The following is a 25,892-nucleotide window of genomic DNA, read 5'->3' as shown; positions in this document are numbered from 1 at the left end:
TCAGTGACAAACTTATGTACACTAGAATATGACACAGCAACAGCGCTTGAGAAACCGCTTGCAATCAGTTCTGATTTTTATCATTACAACATCACTGCAGTATCTGACCATTTTAATTTTCCTGGTTCACAAAAGCATCCATTCAACCTGTGATTCCAATTTTGCAAGCTTACCAAAATTCTGGTAACCAGGTTGTCCATTTTGTTTGCTGAAGTTGTTGAAATACAACTGGTTTAAGCATCGGAGTAAGGATGTCTTGGAGCAGTTATGCAGGGTTTTGGTGAGGCCAGTCCTACTGTATTATGTGGAGTTTTGGTCTCCTAGTCTGAAGAAGAATATTCTTGCTCTTGAGGGAATCCAGTGAAGGTTCACCAGATTGACTTCTGGATGGCAGGACTGACATATGAGGAAAGAGTGGATAGACTGGGCTTGTACTCGCTGGAATTTAGAAGAATAGAAGGGATCTCAGAGAAACACATAAAATCCTTAAACTGGACAGGCTAAATGTGGGAAGAGTGTTCCCAATGTTGGGGAAGTCAAGAACTAGGAGAAAGTGAGGACTGCAGATGCTGGAGATCAGAGTCAAATGTGGTGCAGGTCAGGCAGCATCCAAGGAGCAGGAGAATTGATGTTTCGGGCATAAGCCTTCATCAGGAATGAGACTTATGGGCTGGGGGGCTGAGAGAGAAACAGGAGGGTGGTGGAGATGGTTAGGGAAGGTAGCTGAAAATGTAGTAGGTAGATGCAACAGGAGAGAAGGTGATGGGTTAGAGAGGAGGAATGTCACCCACTGTATTGATTGCTCCCAATGTGGTCTCCTCTACATTGGGGAGACAGGATGCCAACTTACAGATAGTTTCAGAGAACATCTCTGGGACTCCTGCACCAACCAACCCCAACACCCTGTTGCTGAACACTTCAACTCCCCCCCTCACTTCACCAAGGACATGCAGGTCCTCGGCTTCCGCCATCGCTAAACCCTAACCACCCAACCCCTGGAGGAAAAACACCTCATCTTCTGCCTTGGAACTCTACAACCACACGGGATTAATGTGAATTTCACTGGTTTCCCCATTTCTCCTCCCCTCACCTTATCCTAATCCCAAGCCTCCAACTCAGAACTGCCTTCTTGACCTATCCATCGTCTTTCTCATCTATCTGCTCCAGCCTCCTCTCCAACCTATCACTTTCTCCCCCACCTTCATCTACCTATTGCATCCTCAGCAACCTTCCAACACCCCCTTCCCCATTTATCTCAAGCCTCATTCCCACTGAAGGGCTCATGCCTGAAATGTTGATTCTCCTGCTCCTCGGATGCTGTCTGACTCGCTGTGCTTTTCCAGCACCACACTCTCAACCCCAAAGTCTAGAACAAGGGTTGACAGACTACGAATAAGGGATAAACCATTTGGGGCTGAGATGAGAAAGAATTTCTTCATTCAGAGTTGTGAACCTGTTGCATTCTCTCCAGTGGAAAGCTGTTGAGGCTAGTTCATTACATAGATTCAAGAGGGAGCTGTTCGTGGCCCTTGTGGCTAAAGGGATCAAGGGGGATGGAGAGAGGGTGGGAATGGGATACTGTGATTGCATGATCAGCCACAATCACATTGAATAGTGGTGAAGGCTCAAAGGGCCGAATGGTGGAGTGGGAGGGGGAGTTGAAGTGTTCAGCTTCCACAGTGTAGGGATTCTATGATTCTATGAAGTCACTCTTCCTTCATCCTTCACACAGCACCAAGTGTATGGTCAGGTTTTACAATGCATAGAGAAACAGGTCACCTCATTTTGCTCCATTGAAATCAAAGTCAGGTGAAATTACGACAAGGAACACAAGCTTTCAGATATTGCCAATCCACCTTTTTTGGTCAAACCACATCTGTAAAACTTTATTTAAGTTCTTACCATGCTGTCATCTTTTGTGTAAGACAGCGCCCACTCATTTTATGAAAATAATGTATTACTCCATGTCATGTGTATATTCTCAAGGCAATGCAGATGCAATAATATTCTATTTCTATCCCCATGAGTGGACTTTGTTAACAGATAAATTACACTTTGAATTGAGTGATAAATATTATCTCATATTAAATTGAAGCCAACCACACTTGCAAATGCCCAGACATAGAGCATATGACTGGAGCGTACTTTACTGTAGATGCTGGAAATATGAAATATAAAACAGACAATTCTAGAAATACACAGTAGGTCAGGCAGGTAAAAACAATGACTGCAGATGCTGGAAACCAGATTCTGGATCAGTGGTGCTGGAAGAGCACAGCAGTTCAGGCAGCATCCAACGAGCAGCAAAATTGATGTTTCGGGCAAAAGCCCTTCATCAGGAATAAAGGCAGTGAGCTGGAAGCATGGAGAGATAAGCTAGAGGAGGGTGGGGTGGGGAGGGAGTAGCATAGAGTACAATGGGTGAGTGGGGGAGGAGATGAAGGTGATAGGTCAGGGAGGAGAGGGTGGAGTGGATAGGTGGAAAAGAAGATAGGCAGGTCGGACAAGTCCGGACGAGTCATGGGGAGAGTGCTGAACTGGAAGTTTGAAACTAGGATGAGGTGGGGGAAGGGGAAATGAGGAAGCTGTTGAAGTCCACATTAATGCCCTGAGGTTGAAGTGTTCCGAGGCGGAAGATGAGGCGTTCTTCCTCCAGGCGTCTGGTGGTGAGGGAGCGGCGGTGAAGGAGGCCCAGGACCTCCATGTCCTCGGCAGAGTGGGAGGGGGAGTTGAAATGTTGGGCCACAGGGCGGTGTGGTTGATTGGTGCGGGTGTCCCAGAGATGTTTCCTAAAGCGCTCTGCTAGGAGGCGCCCAGTCTCCCCAATGTAGAGGAGACCGCATCGGGAGCAACAGATACAATAAATGACATTAGTGGATGTACAGGTAAAACTTTGATGGATGTGGAAGGCTTCTTTAGGGCCTTGGATAGAGGTGAGGGAGGAGGTATGGGCACAGGTTTTACAGTTCCTGCAGTGGCAGGGGAAAGTGCCAGGATGGGAGGGTGGGTCATAGGGGGGCGTGGACCTGACCAGGTAGTCACGGAGGCAACGGTCTTTGTGGAAGGCGGAAAGGGGTGGGGAGGGAAATATATCCCTGGTGGTGGGGTCTTTTTGGAGGTGGCGGAAATGTCGGCGGATGATTTGGTTTATGCGAATGTTGGTAGGGTGGAAGGTGAGCACCAGGGGCGTTCTGTCCTTGTTACGGTTGGAGGGGTGTGGTCTGAGGGCGGAGGTGCGGGATGTGGACGAGATGCGTTGGAGGGCATCTTTAACCACGTGGGACGGGAAATTGCGGTCTCTAAAAAGGAGGCCATCTGGTGTGTTCCATGGTAAAACTGGTCCTCCTGGGAGCAGATACTACAGAGGCGGAGGAATTGGGAATACGGGATGGCATTTTTGCAAGAAATAGGGTGGGAAGAGGTGTAATCCAGGTAGCTCCACCAGGGATATATTTCCCTCCCCACCCCTTTCCGCCTTCCGCAAAGACCGTTCCCTCCGTGACTACCTGGTCAGGTCCACGCTCCTCTACAACCCACCCTCCCATCCTGACACTTTCCCCTGCCACCACAGGAACTGTAAAACCTGTGCCCATACCTCCTCCCTCACCTCTATCCAAGGCCCTAAAGGAGCCTTCCACATCCATCAAAGTTTTACTTGCACATCCACTAATATCATTTATTGTATCTGTTGCTCCCGATGCGGTCCCCTCTACATTGGGGAGACTGGGCGCCTCCTAGCAGAGCGCTTTAGGGAACATCTCCGTGATACCCGCACCAATCAACCACACCGCCCCGTGGCCCAACATTTCAACTCCCCTTCCCACTCTGCCGAGGACATGGAGGTCCTGGGCCTCCTCCACCGCTGCTCCCTCATCACCAGACGCCTGGAGGAAGAATGCCTCATCTTCTGCCTCGGAACACTTCAACCCCAGGGCATCAATGTGGACTTCAACAGCTTCCTCATTTCCCCTTCCCCCACCTCATCCTAGTTTCAAACTTCCAGTTCAGCACTCTCCCCATGACTCGTCCGGACTTGTCCGACCTGCCTATCTTCTTTTCCACCTATCCACTCCACCCTCTCCTCCCTGACCTATCACCTTCATCTCCTCCCCCACTCACCCATTGTACTCTATGCTACTCCCTCCCCACCCCACCCTCCTCTAGCTTATCTCTCCATGCTTCCAGTTCACTGCCTTTATTCCTGATGAAGGGCTTTTGCCCGAAACGTCGATTTTGCTGCTCGTTGGATGCTGCCTGAACTGCTGTGCTCTTCCAGCACCACTGATCCAGAAGACAGTAGGTCAGGCGGCAACTGTGGACAGAGAGAAGGAGAATCAATGCCTCAGGTTCATAACCTCCCCCTATTCTGATAAAGGGTGACTGAGTTGTGTTTATCACTGCATTTAATTTACCAGATATGCTGAGGATTTCCAAGACATTCTTTTTTTATTGGATCAAAAAAAAATCTATGTTTGTGAAAAGGCAAGTCATGGTTTAACCAAATTATTGGAGTTCTTTGTAGAAGTAACATATGCTGTGGAACGAGGATGCTGTACTGTAATTTAATGTCTAGAAGACATTTGAAAAGCTGCCATATCAAATATTATGGCGGGATATAAAAGCTCAAGGTGCAGGGTAACGCTCAATGATCAGCTGGTGTACTGGAACAGAGGGCTGGTATAAATGGGTCATGTTTTGTTGACAATATGTATTGGCCTCAATGTTTTGCAATTCATAGAAAAGACTTAGATGAAGGGACCAAAGTTATAGTTGCTACGTTTGCTGATGACACAATGATAGACAAGTATTGGTGAAGAGGACACAAGGAACATGAAGAGGATTAGACAGTTTAAGTGAGTGGGTAAAGATCCGGTAAATGGTGTGTAATGTGGGAAAATATGAGATTGTACGCTTTGGCAAGAAGAATAAACAACAATGCATTTTATTTAAATGGTGAGAGATTGCAAGCTCTGAAATGCAGAGGAATCTGGGATTCTCTTGAACGTGCATTATAAAAGGTTTGAAATGTATGCAGTTTGGCAAGTGATTAGAAAAGTTAAGTGAATACTATCCTTTCATGTCAGGGGAATTGAATATAAAAGGTTAGGCTTCAGTTATACAGAGCATTGGTCAGGCTACAACTGGAGTTTGTGCAAAGTACTTGGTCTCCTTATTTAAGGATGGATGTAAATGTATTGAAGAAAAAGTTTACCAGAACAATATTGTGAGTGGGTTGCCTTATGAGGAAACATTTGACAGGTTAAGCTTGTACCTACTGGAATTTAGAACAGTAAAAAGTGACTTCATTGAAATGTAAATATAAGATCCTGAAGAACCTTGTGAGGTTGCATGTGGAAAGAGTACGTTTTCTTGTGAGAGAATTTAAAATTAGAGATAAAATGGGTTCACCCATTTAAGATAGAGATGAGGAGATTTTTTTTTGTTTTCAGAGAGTAATGAGTCTTTGGAACTCTCTTCCACAATAGGAAGGGGAAGCAGGGGCTTTGAATCGTTCTAAGGCAAAGTGAGATGGATTCTTTCCAGAAAGGAGGCAAACAGTTATTGTTGGTGGGTGAAAATATGGAGTAATTAGATTAACCATGATATTACTGAATGATAGAACAGAGAAGGGCCCAAGTCCTGGTCACCAGGGGACAGAAGGGGACCCAGGTCTGAGCTAAGGAGTTGAGTTCGGTGAACGTTGACCTTGCATTCGGCTCTGTTGGCATACATGTGAAGCTGACCTCTGTTCAGAATTCATTTGAAAGTGGTGGCATGCAATGGTAGTTGTGAGCTAAGCTTACTTTATTTTCAGTTAAGTGCTCGTTACATTGAGTTTTTTTTGGAGAAATTTTTATTACATGGTCTAGCAGGTTTTCTCATCGTATCTTATCAGTTACGCCTCATGAACCACTTAACCCACTCCTATGGTGTCGCATTTGTTCAGTTCTAGCCCCATCCCACCAGAGCAACTCATCACTGACAGGAATAGACCAGCATCGCGGGTGTCAACTTTAAAAAGCTGCTGTATACCCAAAACTGCCCTGCACAGTCCTTGACATTATCTGCAGACAATATTGAACGATGGAACTGGCTTGAAGGAGCAAGTGATCCCTTGTTGCTCTTAATTAATACATCAATATGTAGAACCACAGAATCCCTACAGTGTGGAAACAGGCCATTTGGCCTATCAAGTCCACACTGACCTCCAGAGAGCATCCCACCCATCCCATATTTCCTATGGCTAACCCACCTAGCCTGCATTACCCTGGATACTGTGAGCAGTTTACTGTGGACAATCCACCTAACCTACACATCTTTAAACTGTAGGAGGAAACCCATGCAGGCACAGGGAGAATTTGCAAACTCCACTCAGAGGGTGGAATTGAACCTGGGTCCCTGGTGCTATGAGGCAGCAGTACTAACCACTGAACCACCAGGCCACCATATATACATTATTACATGGCCCTAAGTCTATATTAACAGGGAAGGAGAAGGGGTTTGGGTCTGAGGAGCTGACTAACTCTGCGTGCAAGCCCCTTGACTGGTATCAGGGCTTACAATAGCGGGAACACCTCAGTGAAGACTATCCCTCATGACCTCACTGTGGACTGTTGGCAAGCAGGACAAACTTCCCGGTTTGTGCCTATACTAAACAGTACAGTAATATGGCAGGGCAGAGGCACCTGAAGGACCATCAACTCAGTGAAAGATACTCTTCGGTCTGCCCGAAACTTGTTGGCCTTCCAGAGCAAGGAGCTGACCCTGACCAAGTGTTGCAGACTGGCACATTTGGGGCAGCTGCCACCAAGGCACAGTGGGGAAAGACCACTGTCTGAGGTCCTCCTGCTGAAGGTAAATTGGAGTCCATTCAGTTATTGGAACCTCCCACTACTTCAAATATATGTCAATATAATCTTGCATAAGTCAGAAATGCCTTGAGTCTGTTTGTTGCTTAGAGTCATACTCCAATGTTTGTTTGTTCCTTCATATGCTACTGTACAGCACTGAACTGCTTCAGTGACCATGTATGTATGTGAAGATATTTTTATGAATAAAGTATATTTTTGAAATTAAAAAAAAACCTCTGCTGGAGAGGGGAAAGTGCAAGATGGGAAGACAAGGAGGGAATACCATGACCAACCAGGTATGCTCCGAGTGAGTGTGCACTTAGGTAGCAAGTGATTAGACCAGGCCTGCAGATCGGTGCAGTGCATTAGCTGGGAGCATGCCCCTGAGCATGCACTTAAAAATGTGTTGCTGGAAAAGCGCAGCAGGTCAGACAGCATCCAAGGAACAGGAAATTCGACGTTTCGGGCATAAGCCCTTCTTGATTCTCCTGCTCCTTGGATGCTGCCTGACCTGCTGCGCTTTTCCAGCAATATATTTTTAAGCTCTGATCTCCAGCGTCTGCAGTCCTCACTTTCTCCTGCGCATGCACTGTCAAGAATCATTTTACTGATGTTTTGTCTTTGTGGAACAATTTTCAGTGATTGATTCTTTGAAATAAAAAGTAATTTAATTGCAATGACAGTTACTGGTGCTCTTAATGTTGAGATAAGCCTCACTGGATTTCTCACAGAATCGTGCCACAAATCTCGCCTTCACCCATTTCATCCAGACGTGTGTGTGTGTGTGTGTGTGTGTGCATTTGTGTATGACTCAGTATGTATCTGTGTGCGTGTATTTTTGTGTGCTGAGAAATGTGTTTGCATCAGAGTTGATAACTTTGTGAACTCGCATATGTGCATACACACACCTATGCACACAAACATGCAGGCAGAAAGACAGACAGACACACCCATGCACACCTACAGGGGTGAACCACTTCAGTTAGAAAGATAGACTGCAAACAGTGTGACTGTTTTCCTTGGAGAAGACCAGGCAAAGAGGAGACCTAACAGAAGTTTACAAAATCATGAGAAGTCAGGATAGAATAAGTAGGGATAGACATTTCCCACCCTTCTTTAAGGATCAACAAAACGAAGGCAGTTTAAAACAGTTTTGAAAAGAAGCAAACATTAGAAAGCACTTTCAGACATGGGTAGTTAAGGTGTAGAATTCACTGCCTGGACATGTAGTAGAGGCAGGTTCAATTGAGGAATTCAAGAGGCCATCAGGTGATTATTTGAATCAAAATAATATGCAGGTTAATGCAGGAGAATGGCTATGTCATGTTGCTTGTTTGGCGAGACAGAGCAGGTACAGTGGGCTGAATGGCCTCCCCCTGCACCATTGTAGTTCTGTGATTCTTCAATAAACTCTCCAGCTTCATACCTGCAACCTCTTCCCTCCTTCTCCTCTTCCTGGTATAGACGGCTTCTTCCCCCCCACTGCAGACACCTTGATCCCCAACAGACAATCTCTCCCTCAAAGCCTCTCTTGCCCTTTGCAGATTTGTGATGGCCCTCCATGTTAAGGCCTCAGGCTGAATGAAGCCTCTCGCCTTCACACTGTTCTGTGTTCACCCAAATGTAGACTGTTCATAGCGTCGTACAGCATAGAAGCAGACCCTTTGGTCCAACTTGTCCATGCTGATCAAATATTCCCAAACTGAACTAGTCCCATTTGCCTGTGTTTGGCCAACATCCCTCCCATATTTGCTGTTGATAGCAGAAGTTATCATTTCCCCTTCACTGTGATAAAGTGAAAAATGAATGCCCTGCCTAGCCCAATCCTGTATTTCTATTTTGTGAGCTGAAATACTGTATTCTATTTACAGTTAAAGATACCTTTTGTTCTTGTTTTCAGATATCTCCATTTCATACTTCTTTTATATTGTTCTTTGGAAGAGTTTGTGATGCTGTCACTGATCCTGCTATTGGATGGTTAATCAGCAAAAGCAGATGGACAAAGATTGGGAGGTTAATGCCATGGTGAGTAAGCTTTATACACCTCTTGAAACCCTAGCTCCGTGATGAGAACGATTTACTGTTGCCAGACATTTGGAGTGTGTTGTAAAAAAGAGCTTTGAGATCCCACCACTATTTGGAGTGCTACAGTCTTAGAGAAATGAAATTAAATAGACAACCAGGGCGAAAGGAAGACTCAGATTGAACAAGGGTTAGTATTTTCTTTATTATTCGCATTTGATGGGCCATGCACTCCTGAGGTACTTAATTAATACAGAAAGATGGAATCTTGAACACCTATTTTGGGTTGTATTTAAATTGTGAAATGCAGTCTGGGGCCAGACATATATCTTCCATGGTGTGAAACTCATACATGTTTTAGAGTGGGCTCATTATGACCCTGGAATTTGTGCTTTGCAAAACAAAGTCATCTTGATGTATGTGCACTGGGCGGTTACATGTTTTGTGGGTCTACATAATCAGTGGCATCTTTCAAAGTCAAGTCAGTAGTATGGCAGAACTTCACTCTGTCAACATAGAGTCCATTTAAATAAAGCTGTTGAGGTTGATCAAACTGTACCACCACCTTCTGAAAACAACTGTATAATATAGTGTGTGTGGATATATATATATTATATATATATATATGAGTCATACAGCACGGAAACAAATCCTTTGGTCCAACTAGTACATGTGACCATATTCCCAAACTAAACTAATCGCACCTGTCTGCATTTGGTCCAGATCCCTCCAAACCTTTCCTATTCATGAACTTATCCAAATGCCTTTTAACTGTTGTAGCTGTACCCACTTCCATCACTTGCTCAGGAAGTTCATTCCACACATGAACTACTTTGTGTAAAAACTCTGCCTCTTGTGTCTTTTAAATCTTTCTCCTCTCACCTTAAAAATACACCTCCTGGTTTTGAACTCAACAACCCGAGGAACAGATGCTTGCCAATCACTTTACCTAAACTCCTCAAGATTTTATAAACCTCATTAAAGTAACCCTTCAATGTCCTATGCTCCAGTAAACAGAGTTGCAGTCTTTTCAGTCTATTTATAGAACATAGAACATTACAGCACAGTACAGGCCCTTCGACCCTTGGCATTACGCCACCCTGTGAGACCAGTTTGAAGCTCATCTAACCTTCTCGTCCACATGCCAATCCAATGACCATTTAAAAGCCCATAAAGTTGGTGAGATCACAGTTGTTGCAGGCAGGGCGTTTCATGCCCCTACTACTCTCTGAGTAAAGAAATCCACTCTGACATCTGTCCTATGCCTATCACCCCTCAATTTAAAGCTATGTCCCCTTGAGCTAGCCATTGCCATCCAAGGAAGAAGGATTTCACTGTCCACCCAATTGATTATTTTATATGTCTCAATTAAGTCACCTCTCAACCTTCTTCTCTCTAACGAAAACATCCTCAGCTCCTTCAACCTTTTCTCATAAGACCTTCCCTGCATACCAGGCAACATCCTAGTAAATCACCTCTCCACCCTTTTAAAGCTTCCACATCCTTCCTATAATGTGGTGACCAAAACTGCATGCAATACTGTGTTTTGTACAGCTGCAGCATGTCTGCATTCCTGTTACTCCTTCCAAAGTGAATTATCTCTCACTTTTCTGCACTAAACTCCACATGCCACCTCTCAGCCCAGCTCTGCAGCTCATCTATGTCCTTCTGTACCTTCCAGCTGAGCGATCAATGTGGTTTTTACCAATTTCCTCATTTCCCCTCGCCCCCACCTTATCCCAGTTCCAACCTTCCAGCTCAGCACTGTCCTCCTGACCTGTCCCATTTGTCTATCTTCTTTCCCCCCATCCACTCCACCCTTCCCTCCTACCTATCACTTTTACCAGCACCGCCATCCACCTATTGCACTCTCAGCTACCTTACCCCTGCCACACCCGCCCCCCTCCCCTTTCATTTATCTCTCTACACCTGAGGTTCCCAGCCTCATTCCTGATTGAGGGCTTTTGCCCTAAATATTGATTTTGTTTTGTTCCTGGGATGCTGCCTGAGCTGCTGTGTTTTTCCAGCACTACACTCTAGGCTCTAATCTCTAGTATCTGCAGTACTCACTTTCACCTATGTCCCTCTGTAACCTACAACATCATTCGGCACTATCCACAACTGTACTGACCTTAGTGTTTTCTGCAAATTTATTAACTCATCCTTGTATGCCCTCATCCAGGTCGTTTATAAAAATGACAACAGCAGTGAAGCCAAAACAAATCCTTGCAGTTCACCACTAATAACTGAACTCCAGGATGAACATTTACCATCAACCACCACCCTCTGTCTTCTTTCAGCTAGCCAATTTCTGATACAAACCACTAAATCGCCCTCAATTCCATGTCTCCATATTTTGTGCAGTAGTCATGGGGAATCTTATCAAATGCCTTACTGAAATCTATATATACCACATCAACCACTTTACCATCATCCAGCTGTTTTGTCACCTTTTTGAAGGATTCAATAAGATTTGTGAGGCACGACCTACACTTCACAAAACCATGTTGACTATCCCTTATCAACTTATTCCTATTGAGATGATTATAAATCCTGTCTCTTATAATCCTTTCCAACACTTTACCCACAACCAAAGTAAGGCTCCCTGGTCTATAGTTACCAGAGTTGTCTGTACACCACTTCTTGAACAAGGGGACAACATTTGCTATCCTCCAATCTTCTGGTACTATTCCTGTAGACAATGACGACATAAAGATAAAAGCCAAAGGCTCAGCAGTTTCCTCCATGGCTTCCAAGAGAATCCCAGGATAATCCCATCTGGCCCAGGGGATTTATCTATATTCATACTTTTCAGAATTTCAAACACCTTCTCCTTGTGAACCCCAATCCCATCTAGTCTAGGAGTCTGTTTCTCAGTATGCTCCTTGACAACATTGTTTTTTTCCAGTGTGAGTACTGAGGAAATCATCGTCATTTTATTATCATCTAGAAAGGAATAATTTGATTAGGGACAGTCAACCCCTTGTGAAGGGTTGGTCATGCCTCACTAACCTTATTGAGTTCTTCGAGAAGGTGACAAAACAAGTGGATGAAGGTAGGTGGTAGATGTGACATATATGGACTTCAGTAAGGCGTTTGATAAGGTTCCACATGATAGGCTATTGCACAAAATATGGAGTTTCAAGATTGAAGGTGATTTCGTGGTTTGGATCAGAAATTGGCTAACTGAAAGAAGACAGAAGGTGATGGTTGATGGGAAATGTTAATCCTGGAGCTCATTACCAGTGGAGAGCTGCAAGGATCTGTTTTGGCGCCACTGCTGTTTTTCATTTTTATAAATGATCTGGATGTGGGCGTAGAAGGATGGGTTAGTAAATTTGTAGATGACACAAAGGTAGGCAAAGTTGTGGATAGTGCGGAAGGATGTTGTGGGTTACATGGGGACATAGATAAGATACAGAGCTGGGCTGAGAAGTGACAAACAGAGTTTAATGCGGAAAAGTGTGAAGCAGTTCACTTCAGAAGAAGTAACAAGAATTCAGAGTACTGGGCTAATAGTAAAATGCTTGGCAGTGTAGATGATCAGAGATCTCGGTGTCCAGGTGCATAAATCCCTGGAAGTTGCCATCCAGGTTGATAGGGTTCTTAAGAAGGCTTATGGTGTGTTTGCATTTATTGATAGGGGGATTCAGTTTCGGAGCCATGAGGTCATGCTTCAGTTGTACAAGAGATTGGTAAGGCCACACCTGGAGTATTGTGTGCAGTTATGGTCACCGCATTATAGGGAGGATGTGGAAGCTTTGGAAAGGGTTCAGAGGTGACTTATGAGGATGTTGCCTGATATGGAGGGAAGGTCTTACAAGGAAAAGTGGAGGGAACTGAGGCTGTTTTCATTGGAGAGAAGAAGGTTGAGAGATGACTTAATCAAGACATATAAGACAATCAGAGGGTTAGATAGGTTGGACAGTGAGAGCCTTTTTCCTTGGATGATGAAGGCTAACACAAGAGGACATTGGTATAAATTGAGGGGTAATAGATTTACGACAGATATCAGGGGTAGTTTCTTTACTCAGAGAGTAGTAGAGGCATGGATCGGCCTACCTGCAACATTAGCAGACTCGCCGATGTTAAGTGCATTGGACATATGTATGGATAATAATGGAACAGCGTAATTTAGATGGGCTTCAGATTAATTTCACAGGTCAGCACAAAATCAAGGGCTGAAGACATTCTATGAAAAATATTCACTTAGCGCTTCCCCTAACTCCTCTGACTCCACGCACAACTTCCCATGACTGTGCTTGGTTGGTCCTAATCTTAAGTAAAAACAATGGCTGCAGATACTGGAAACCAGACTCTAGATTACAATGGTGCTGGAAAAGCACAGCAGTTCAGGCAGCATCCGAGGATTAGGACCCCTTGGTCCTAATCTTACTCTAGTCGTTCTTTTATTCCTTATATACCTATAGGAGGTTTTAGGGTTTTCCCTGATCCTGTCCTCCAACAATTTCTCATGTCCCCTCCCCGCTTGTCTTTCGGTCTTTCCTAGCTACATTGTAACTCTCAAGTACCCGAACTGAACCATCACATCTCATTCTAACGTAAGCCTTCTTCTTCTTCTTCTTGACAAGAGATTCAACTTCCTTAGTAAACCACGGATCCTGTGCTTGACAACTTGTTCCCTGTCTGTCAGGTACATACTTATCAAGATGCGCAGTAGTTGTTCCTTGAATAAGCTCAATTGTGCCTACCCCTTCCTTCCTCATCCTATGCATCCTAAATCTGGTTTAAACACATTATAATTGCCTTTCCCACAGCTGTAGCTTTTGCCCTCCAGTGTATACCTATCCCTATTCATCACTAACGTAAACATTACTGAAATGTGATCACTATCATTCAAAATGCTCACCTACCTCCAAATCTAGCACCTGGCCAGGTTCATTTCCCAAATCTAATGTGGCCTCACCCCTTGTTCGCCTGTCTACATACTGTGTCAGGAAACCCTCCTGCACACAATGGACAAAAACTGGCCCATCTAAAGTACTTGAACTATAGTATTCCCAGTCACTATTGGGGAAGTTAAAGTCTCCTATAACAACTACCCTGTCTCTCTCACTTTGATCAAGAATCATCTTTGCTACACTTTCCGCTAAATCTCTTGAACCTTTCAGAGGCCTATAGAAAACTCTCAACAGGGTGACCTTTCCTTTCCTATTTCTAATCTCAGCCCATACTGCCTCAGTAGAGGAGTCCTCAAATGTCTTTGCTGCAACCCCGTAATACTGTCCTTGACTAACATAGCCCCACCCCCACCTCCTTTACTATTTTCACTGTTCTTACCAAAACATCTAAATCCCAGAATCTGCAACAACCATTCCTGTCCCTGCTCTTCCCATGTCTCTGAAATGGCCACAACATCGAAATCCCAGGTACAACTCATGCTGCAAGTTCACCCATCTTATTCCAGATGCTCCTGGCATTGAAATAGACACACTTTTTAAACGTACGTTTTGCTTGCTGGTGCCCTCTTGCAATTCTGAAACCTTATTTTGGACCTCCCTACTCTCAACCTCCTCTATACTCCAATTACAATTCAGGTCCCCAACCTCCTGCTGAATTAGTTTAAACCCACCCAAAAAGCATTAGCAAATATCCCCCCAGGACATCGATACCCCTCTGGTTCAGGTGAAGACCATCCTGTTTGTAGAGGTCCCACCTATCCCAGTTATCCAAGAATCCAAAACCCAATTATCCAAGAATCCAAAACCCTCTCTGCTGCACCATCCCTGTAGCCATGTATTCAACTCCTCACTCTCCCTATTCCTTGCCTTGCTAGCAGGTGGCACAGGCAACAAGCCAGAGATAACAACTCTGTTTGTTCTTGCTGTAAGCTTCCACCATAACTCCCTGAATTTCTGCCTTAAATCCCCATTTCTCTTCCTACCTATGTCATTGGGGCTGATGTGGACCACGACTTGGAACTGCTCCCCCTCAAGGATCCCAAAAACATGATCCGAGACATCATGAACCCTGGCACCTGGGAGGCAACACACCAATCAAGAGTCTCTCCCATTCCCACAGAACCTCATGTCTATGCCAGAGACCTGTGGCCCATTGCTTATCCCTGGTAAGTCATCTCTACCCCCCCCCCCCCCAACAGTATCCAAAATAGTATTCTTGTTATTGAGAGCTGGGGAAAAGGTAGCAAATGTACAGTAGGTAAATGGGGTTGGGGGTGGACGTGATAGATCAGAGAGGAAGGTGGGGGAAAGTAGCAAAGAGTACAATGGGTGGATGGACGTGGGGATGAAGATGATGGGTCAAGGGGGAGGGTGGAGCAGACAGGTGGGAAGGGAGATTGGTAGGTAGGACAGGTCATGCGGACAGTGTTGAGCTGGAAGGTTTGAACTAGGGTGAGGTGGGGGAAGGGGAAATGAGGAAACTGTTGAAGTCCACATTGAAGTGTTCCGAGGCGGAAGATGAGACGTTCTTCCTCCAGGCGTCGGGTGGTGAGGGAGCAGCGGTGGAGGAGGCCCAGGACCTGCATGTCCTCAGCAGAGTGGGACGGGGAGTTGAAATGGTGAGCCACGGGGTGGTGGGGTTGATTGGTGCGGGTGTCCCAGAGAATGCGCCTGATGAAGGGTTTTTGCCCGAAACGTTGATTTTTCTGCTCCTTGGATGCTGCCTGACCTGCTGTGCTTTTCCAGCACCACTCTGATCTAGATCTGAAACTACTCTGGTTTATCTTGACTCCATTTATGACAGTAGCTGGATGTCATGATTCACGTTCCCTGGTCATCAAGAACTGTCAGATGAAACTGTCATGTTTGTATGGGATTTTGTTCCCACTCTCACCGAGCACCCTTATGAATAAATCGTCAGGTCCTGAGAAGTTATTCGGTTTCACTTGTTGAAATTGCTTTTGGCGTATTAATCAGTTTACAGGAAGTAAATGTGATAATATCAGCTCTCAACCAGTTAGGTGTTTTTGTTTGACACAAGTGTGGCCACAAATGAGAAGCATGATCAGTCTAAGTTGATTATGCACAGAAAGTAAAGCTCACCTATCTCAATAGTATCATGTCTCTATGGAAACAGTTGTCCCCGAACAACAGACATAAATGTCAATAAGGAAAAATTCCACAGATAATATATGAATTCGATAGAAAGCGAAGCTGAGAGCGTAAACAGGCCATGCAAATTGAAGATTATCAGATAAAGGCCAGCTAACAACTGTTACTATGCTGGGGATGAATAAAAGCATTGGGGAGAACTTTATCAGGGCCTGAACAATGTTGGATATGGTGAGAAGCATGGCAGAATCATGTGAGAAGTCTGATGAGGCCTTTCTCAATAAAGGGAACAACTTCTAAGCAGGTTCCAGGTGTTAAGGTCAGATTCTCACTAGAGGGTTGAGGAGGATTATTGTTTGTCTATGACCTTGTTAACTGCATATCTCCCCTTAATAATAACCAGCTTTCCATTTTACCAGCTGTCCATGAGCAGATGAGACACCGGGAATTCGCAGTGTGGTTATCAGAGCAGCCGTCTAGTGACCCCAGCTCACTGCTTGCACCGAACAGCCCCAAAACAGCATCTCAGGGCACAATACACGGGCGTCAGTTACAGTCCTGTCTGTAGTCACTGGCATCTGATATTTGCCAATGCCTCAGGATCCTCATGGCACCTCTCTCATCCAGTGGAAAAGATAGATGTTGTACATAACTCTTTAAATTGTCTTGCATTGGATCCAGAGAGATCACTGAACCCAGTCTAAAATCCCAAGTCACTGAACTAAAGAATCTGTACATGATTGACTGTATGTATGAATCTTACTAATGGTGTGTGTGTGTGTGTGTGTGTGTGTGTCTCTGAATTGGTGTTTTAGTTTATTATTTTCAAGTAATCAGATAAAGTGTATAATAAATCCCATTCCCTTTTCTCCTGGGACTTCCAAGAAAGCCTGTTTGTGTCTGTCTGTTGGATTCACAGCACCTAAACAGTTAAACACTTGCTAAGTATTAAATGCTTTTGGAATTGCCTGTTGCTGACTATTGAGAGGAGAGCCGGGAAGGCACCAATCCCCTTACCTGGATGTAACAAGGGTGCATTACATTGTGATGCATTACTGTAAATGCCTCTTTCTAACCTGAAATATTTTAACTAACCTTAAGAAACTGGACCAGAGTAGGCCATTTAGCCAAGTGAACTCGCTGACTGTTTGGTAACATTAGACAGACCAGATTGTATTTTCCTTCTCTCTCCACAAGCATCTCAGTGAGTCTGACTCTCACTGCAACCTCCAGGTCATCTCCTCTGCCCTGAAGCTCTTAATCTTCCTTCACACCTATCCGCTCCACCCTCCTCTCTGACCTATACCTTCATCCCCACCCCCATCCACCTATTGTACTCTTTGCTACCTTCCCCTACCCCGCTCTCTGAGCTATCACCTTCATCCCCAACCTATCCACCTTTGTGCTCTTTGCTGCCTTCTCCTTAGCCCCATCCCCCCTCCCATTTATCTCTGCACCCTGGAGGCTCCCTGCCTTCAGTCCTGATGAAGGGCTTTTGCCCCAAACATTAATTTTCCTCCTCTTTGGATGCTGCCTGACCTGCTGTGCTTTTCCAGCACCACTCTAATCTAGACTCTGGTTTCCAGCATCTGCAGTCCTCACTTTTGCCGAGTTGATTTTAACCTTCCTGCAAATCCTCTTGCAAGCCTACCTTGAAGAAGTTCTCCTTCTCTCTCCACAAGAATCTCAGTGAGTCTCTCTCTCTCTCACTGCAACCCCCAGGTCACCTCCTCTGCCCTGAAGCTCTTAATCTTCCTTCCCATCTATCTGCTCCACCCTCTTCTCTGACCTATCACCTACATCCCCATCCACCCATTGTACAGATTGCAGATACTGGATACTGCAAGGACCAATGCCTCCAAACCATTAAGTTGTATTTTTGTCTCAGAACTTATTCTGGATAAACTTAATTTTACACTGTGGTGACATATAATAGGCGATATCAGGGAGTCTGCTCATTATATAATCTCCTGAGGCTCATTCATAATAGAATAAATCTGGTGGGGTGTAGGTACCTGCTGAGATTCCTGAGGCAATGTAGCAGATTTTCTCTTGGCTAGTTTGGCTGATTGTGTCCTGGCTAGGTCCCAGCAGGTAAAAGCAGTCGTTTAAATATGGCATTTATGCATTTGCAGATGGTTCTGTAACAAACATCAAGCAGCCAATTAGGAGATACAAACCATCAAATATGTGCTAAGGTGTGCTTGAATATCACTCAAACCTGTATTATGTCAGACCTAGAGTAATAAACCTGTATTATGTCGGACCTAGAGTCATAGAGCTGTATAGCATAGAAACAAACCCTACAGTTTTATGTAGATGTGACCCACAAAATTGATAGTTCTGGGCATGGAAAATGGACAATATAAGGTGCAATCTCACCTGAAAAATAAACTTCATCTTCTGCCACTGTTCAGTAACTGGTTAAAAACTGAACCTATAACTTAGAATGCACCCAAAAACAGAATAAGGCATCTGACTGTGTCCAAATGCAGACAGACTTCTGCAAGAGCATGTTCGTTTAATGAAGACGTCAGTGATTCAGATTTCTGCATCTTGAGTTATAAGCTTTGATCTGCTTAATGCAGGATGAATGAGCTATTGGTTGTACCGCAGCCCAGGTCTCTGATTCGCTATCATGCTCAGTGTGGCCTATTCAAATGACTTTTCTAGGAAATGTTGGAATGATTTCTGATGGAATCATCTGGGCATGAAACAGCAGAATTGACAGCTTTAATCGCAACATTCCGGGAAATTCTGGGTAAACACTCAGCATTGAGATTGTCTTACCATAATGAGCATTCTGAGGGCAGTAGGTCAAGCTTAATGAAGATTGAGGGAAAATAAAAGGCGAGAAATATCCATCCTACCCATTGGAAAAATAGATTGTGTCAATATGTATAACCACACCCTGCCAATGTGCTAGCCATCTCCCTGGATCTGCCTCAGCCATTTTTCTTATGTATTTATGGCATCACTGGCTAGGCCAGCATTTACTGCCCATCCCTAATTGCCCAGAGGGCATTTAAGAGTCAACCACATTGCCATTGGTCTGGAGTCATATGTAAGCCAGACCAGGTAAGAATAGTGGTTTACTTCCCCAAAGGGCATTAGTGGACTGGATGGGTTTTCCCAACAATTTCCTGGTCATCAGTTCTAGATTTTTATTGGATTCAAATTCCACCATCTACCATGGCATGATTTGAACCTGGGTATCCAGAACAGGTCTCTAGATTAACAGTCCAGCAATAACACCACTAAGCCATCACCTCCCCTGTGAAGGTGTTGGAATAATGAGGAGGATAGCATGGCATTGTGTGACTTCAGTACAGCATCTTGTGAGCAAGGAATTGACAGCTGTTGTATTGTATGCTGTGTAAACATTGTGTCACTGCGTTGTTACTGTTTAATTCATATTCCGGTATGTGTTATTGCAGGATGCCTGAACATATGTTTCAGCTGAATCAGAATAACATGCTGTCCACCACGTGAACTCCTTTTTCCCATCTGGCTATCCTAGATGACTCTTGATTATCTGGAAGAATTACAAGCACTTTGGGATTGCAGGACTGAGAACTATAAATAGATTCCACTGGTCCTACAAACAAAATTGTTTTCAGTTGTTTTTGCAACGTCTCCATGATAGTGTCCTTTAAAGACTTCACTTTACATACATACCTTTTTTTTCAAAGGAGTCACATGATTAAACACATTTTAATTAGTCCACATTACAATGTTTTTTCATTTCCCGAAGTATGTTATTGGCAGGACTCGTTGCAACATAATTTTGCGGCCAAATTGCTCTTGTTAAAAAAGCAAAAATATTGGTGATCAAAATATAGTAAAGTATCAGCATAATTCAAGCAAACAGTTCTGCATGAGAGTTTGATGATGGGAAATTAAAACAATAAAAAGAGAGGAAGGAATATTTGAAAGAAATGATTGAGCTTGAAAAGAACCATATGGGTTAAACTCAAGACAGAATAATTGCTGTGAGTGAAGGAAAAGATCTGATCTCAAATGTGGATGAATTGTTGGGGCTGTAATGGTGCAGTGGTAGTGTCCATGCCTCTGAACCAAAGGGGTTGGGTTCAAGTCCCACCTGCTGCAGAGGTGCGTAATAATATCTCTGAACAGGTTGATTAGGAAAAACATGTTGAGTTTAAAAAAGATCTAGATGAATTGTTGGGGTTCTTATAATGCAATGGTAGTGACCCTACTTCTCAGCCAAGAGGTCTGGCTCATGTCTCACCCGCTCCAGAGGTGTGTAATAATATCCCCGAACAGGCTGATTAGAAAATAACTGGAGATTAATTGTGTGCTGGGACAGATGCTTTGTTCACAATGATAATCAGAAAGGATTAACAGCCCTTGTCAATCATGTGGCATACCATATTCTGCTCATCAGCTCCTTGTGCAGTGGTTGGCACACAACAAGTTTTCATTCTGAATGATTGACAGCTCAAAGGTCAAAATCCTTTTGGCTTAATTAAATCCTGGAGAATATTCTCGAGGTGCTAGTGGAGCAAATTGAAGCTGACCACTGGATGCAAACAGAGGCACGGAGCGAAAATGAACCATGTTAATTAAGGGCCCAGTTGCCGTGATCATGGTTTTTCTTGGCTCAGCGTCAACAAACTCTATCATTAAAAATGCTGTCATCGATGGCCACAGACAACATCGAAAAGATCCCAGTGGAGCAAACCTAGCTCCTGCTTCTCTTTATTGTCAAGCATTTTCACCAGCAGAGCCTAAAACCCTACAGCCTGCATTTATACATGGCAACCTTGATTATCTGAAAGCTATGGATGGGGAGTATTTTGTTCAGATAATCGAATGTTTGGATAACACACTTTACCCAAGCATGAGATCTTGTTCGGATAATCCAAAACTCAGATAATCGATGTTCGGATAACTGAGGTTGTTCTGTACATGAGAACTGCCTGATACCATTATTCCTGCTGAGGTGACAGATTTCTTAAATATACCGCCAACAGATCTGGCTGTAGCTCAAATGCATTTGAGATTACTCACTGTTACATTGTTAAATATTCTGCAAGAGTTAGGAACTATCTTGTTATGCTTATGTATACAGAAGTCTTTTATGTATTGTAACCTCCTGAAGATTGTTAATTTTGGATCAGCACTGAACCATTCAGATGTTCTGTTTATATACCAGTGGTCATCTCTCACAACTGCATCACAGTCAGCACATTAAAACAACTTTACATCACTTCCCAATTTACAACATCAAAAATGGAATATTTCTTTCAACACAGGAGATAGGGTGCCATTATTAATCCTGGCCATTGTGATCCATCTGCACGTGTGCAACTTTACCATGGTCAGATTATCCACTGATGGTTTTCTCAACCGTTAAGGAATAAGTCTTCAGAGGTTTTATAGCAGAAAGGAGAGAATGTTCCCTTGTTTTATTTCCAAACAAATAAAGAGAGGGAGGTTGGACAATACAAACAAAGCATTTCCTATGAAGTTAAAAAAAGTTAATTGAGAAAGTTGAAGGTTTTTTTAACTCACCTCTAGGATGTGGGCATCACTGGCTAATCAGTATTTATTGCTCGTCCCTAGTTGCCCTTGAGAATGAGGTGGTGAACTGTTTTCTTGATCCGCTGCAATCCACGTGCTGTAAAGAAACCGATATTGCATTTAGAGAGAGAATTCAAAAATGTTGACACAGCAAACCTAAAGGAACAGCATTAGATTTTCAAGTCAGGATGGTGAGTGGCTTGGAGGAGAGCTGGCAGGTGGTAGTACTCCCATTTATCTGCTGCCTAGTACTCGTGGGCTTGGAAAGTGAGATCAAAGGATCTTTGGTGAACTTCTGTAGTGCATCTTGCAGATAGTAAATACAGTTGCTACTGAGTGTTGGTGTAGAGGGAGCGGATGTTTTGGATGTGATGCCAATTAAACAGGCTGCTTGGTTCTGGATGGTGTCAAGTTTCTTGAATGTTTTTGGAGCTGTACCCATCCAAGCAAGTGGGAGAGTATTCCATCACGCTCCTGACTTGTGCCTTATAGATGGCTTTGGGAAGCCAGGAAGTGAGTTATGTGCCACAATATTCCCAGCCTCTGGCTTGCTCTTGTAACCACTGTATTTATGTGGTGAGTCCAGTGAGTTTCTGGTCAAAGATGTTGATAGTGGGGCATTCAGTGATGGTCACACCATTGAATGTCAAGGGGTGGTGGGTAGATTGTGTTTGATTGGAGATGGTCATTCCCTGGCATTTGTGTGGCATAAATGCTATTTGCCACACAATTCTTAACACTGTCCAGATTTTGCTGCATTTGAACCTTCATCTACAGTATCTATTGCATCCGATGTCGTCTCCTGTACATTGGGGAGACAGGATGCCTACTTGCGGATCATTTCAGAGAACATCTCTGGGATACCCGCACCAACCAATCCCACCCCCTCCCCACTCCGCCAAGGACATGCAGGTCCTGGACCTCCTCCATCACCAAACCCTTACCATCCGAAACCTGCAGGAAGAACGTCTCATATTCCGCCTTGGGACGCGGCAACCACATGGATTCAATGTGGATTTCACAAGTTTCCTCATTTCCCCTCCCCCCCGCATTATCCCAGTCCCAAGTCTCCAACTCAGCACCGCCCTCCTCACCTGTCCATCACCTTTCCCACCTATCTGCTTCACCCTCCTCTCTGACCTATCTACCTATTGCATTCTCAGCTACCTTCCCCTTAACCCCACACCCCCTCCCATTTACCTCTCAGCCCCCTGGCCCACAACCCTCATTCCTGATGAAGTGCTTATGTCTGAGACATTGATTCTCTTGCTCCTTGGATGCTGCCTGACCTGCTGCGCTTTTCCAGCATCACACTCTCGACTCTGATCTCCAGCATCTGCAGTCCTCTCTTTCTCCTCCGCATTTGAACCTTGACTGCTTCAGTATCTGCTTCACGTTTGCTGTGTCAGCATTTTGGAATTCTCTCTCTGAATGCAATGTTGGTCTATCTATAGCATGTGGATTGCAGCGGGTCAAAAAGGTAGCTCACCACCCCCTTCTTAAGGGCAACTAGGGACAAGCAATATACTGGCCAGCCGGCAATGCCCATGTCCTACAAGTGAATGTACAGTGCGGAGCATTGAGCGATCATCAGTCAACATCCCCACTTATGACTTTCTGATGGAGGGAAAGGCATTGATGAGGCTGCTGAAGATGGTTGAGCCTAGGATACCCCCTGAGGAATTCCTGCAGGAATGTCCTGGAGCTATTATGGTACACCCTGCAATGTTGAATGTTTAATGTGTCCAATGTTTCAAAGTTTCAAATAGATCAGAAACAAATGGAAAAGCTCAGCAGTTGTGGCAGCATCTGTGCAGGGAAATCAGAGTTAACATTTTGGAGGCGCAGTGACCCTCCCTCAGAACTTTCTATCAACCTTAACTAATGGATGAAAAGGTGATAAATCACTGATACTGATCCGTCTGAGGATTTGGTTTATAAATATTCTCCAATATTGTGCATTGGTATGCAGTACTCCATCTAGTGGTGATATTTGGCTACTAATGCAGCCCACCAAAGCTAAGTTTACAAGTTACTTGCATCTTGTTTTTTCTAGAACCTTTGTTCTGTTCAAATTGCTTTCTTGTTTAGATGCTTAACAATAGTGTTTGCACTCTAAAAGTAATATTGGAAAACTGCTGAATGTGCATTGTACTTCATATGCACTCATTCTTTCTGTTATGAGTCACATAGCACCAAGCTATAGTCCAACAGGTTTATTTGGAAGCACTAGCTTTCGGAGCACCACTCCTTCATCACTACATGAAGCTAGTGCTTCCAAATAAACCTGTTGGACTATAACCTGGTGTTGTGTGATTTTTAACTTTGTCCACCCCAGCTCAACACTGGTACCTCCAAGTCATTTCTGTTGATAACATCACAAAGGAGCTATATAAAATACTTTCTTATCCAAAACTCTTGAATACAATAAAAGTGCATGAAAATAAGTGTTCAGAAAATAATGTAATCCCTTGGACTGACTCTATTTTTGTTATTTTCACATATTGTACCCTCAAGTCCCTGGAAATCGTGTCATGGCTGTCTGATGGGAAACAAAAGAAATCTTTGGAGATGATGGGAAAGATAGTTAACAATAGCCATTTGCACCAGCCTTCTGGGGCTTTCATCAAGTTGTGATGGGAAATTGGAAATTCAGGGTCAGTGTCTTCTTGGCATTTTGAGTCTGACTACTTCTATTATTCAACTTGTAAATAAATCTGACCATTACATTTCCCTGTCAGCATTGATCTGCCGGTTTGAATCATGACCTTGTGACATTCCAATGCACATCTTATCAAATAAAATACTTTTGCAAGTACAGTTACTGTTATAATGTTTGGCATTTCCCAGAAAACATAGCAAATGCATATTTAATTAATTCAGTGTCATTGACGCAATTAAAGTGCAGTTCTTAATTCCTCGGGCTCTATCGCATTCCTACAGTGCTAAAGTCTCTAACTTTAGTTCATAGGAGGTTTGTTTTGCAAATAGAACTTTATAGACATGGGAACAAAGCAATTTGTTGAAAGAGCATCAGAATTGTAATTCTTTAGAATACCAGAGTTTGCAATAGATGTAAGGTGCAAAACCATATAAATATTTTTAAACAAACACCATAGTTTGTAATTGATCTGCTGGGAAATCAGTGAAGTTGGGAATGATAGGTAAATGTAGAACTAATTTTGTTCTAAATATCAAAGAAATCTTTATATAAGTGCTTCTAGATAAATTAGCTCCGAACTGACAGGATATTTCCCAGTGATTGTGTAACTCCATTTTCGAGTGTGGTATTTTTAAATCATCAGATACAAGGAGAAAACTGAGCTCATAATGAAATGTTAATTCTGAAAGCTTAAATTTGGCCTGGTTTGGTTTTGCTAAGTTTAAGTCTAGTTAAATTTATACAAGGGGTGCTTTTGTCATGCAAATTGAAAATGGGGATGGACATAACACACAGGGGGCAGAATTAATATGAAATAAAATACTGATATTTTTATAAATTACATTTCGAAAATATCTTGTCCTCACATCTGGTGAATGAATTGAATTATTAAATCATTGCTTCCTTAATTGTGAATTTCTTTTCTGAAATACGCCCATTGTTGTTGTATGGATAAACATTCTATGTTTTGGCCTCAACTACTTTCTGTGGTAGCAAATTCCATAGGCTCACCACAGTCTGGGTGCAGAAATTTCTCCTTATCTTAGTCTTAAATGGCTACCCCATTTCCTTAGACTGTGACTCTTGGTTTTGGACTCCCCTGTCATCAGAAGGACCTTCTTGTGTTTATCTAGTTCTGTTAGAATTTTATAAGATTCTATGAGATCCACTCCCACCACCACTACCACCAGCCCCCACCAGCCACACTGCCCATCATTTTTCTAAACTCCAGTGATTATAGTCTTAACTGATCTAGTCTCCCCTCCTGCCATCCCAAGTGTCAGGGTAAACTTTTGTTGTACTCACTCCACATCTCAAAATTATTTCCTTAGATAATGAGACCAAAAATGGATCACAATACTCCAGGTGTAGTTTCAACATGTCCTTGTACAAATGCAGAAGGACATCCCTAATCCTGTACTTGAATCCTCTCGCTGTGAAAGCCAACATACCACTTGCTTTCTTGACTGCCTGCTGTACTTGCATGCTTACTTTCAGGAACTGGTGTACAAGGACACCCAGGACCCATTACACCTGCCCTTTTCCCAATCTATTATCATTCGGATAAGGATCTGCTTTGCTGTTTTTGCTACCAAACCCCACATTTATCCACATTGTACTGCATCTGCCAGGCATTTTCCCACTCACTCAACTTATCCATGAAGCATCCTCGTCACAGCGCATCCTCGTCACAGCTCATCTTCCTCCTCACTCTGCAAGCCTGGAGATACTACATTTAGTTCCCCCATCTAAATCTTAATATATATTGTGAATAGC

At 43.6% G+C, this 25,892-nt stretch overlaps 1 protein-coding gene across 1 annotated transcript in view; it reads left to right on the top strand.

Moving 5' to 3' along the window:
* LOC132836032 (sphingosine-1-phosphate transporter MFSD2B-like) overlaps positions 1–25,892 on the top strand; it is an 81,582-nt gene that overhangs the window by 19,240 nt on the left and 36,450 nt on the right. The window contains exon 3 of the mRNA XM_060855238.1: positions 8,752–8,876. Coding sequence (XP_060711221.1) covers positions 8,752–8,876 — 125 coding nt within the window. The remainder of the gene's footprint in view (positions 1–8,751; positions 8,877–25,892) is intronic.

The sequence above is a fragment of the Hemiscyllium ocellatum genome, chromosome 3, assembly GCF_020745735.1.
Source record: "Hemiscyllium ocellatum isolate sHemOce1 chromosome 3, sHemOce1.pat.X.cur, whole genome shotgun sequence".
Taxonomy (NCBI): domain Eukaryota; kingdom Metazoa; phylum Chordata; class Chondrichthyes; order Orectolobiformes; family Hemiscylliidae; genus Hemiscyllium; species Hemiscyllium ocellatum.
The sequence above is the reverse complement of the archived record's forward strand: the minus strand, read 5'-3'. Positions and strand labels throughout refer to the sequence as shown.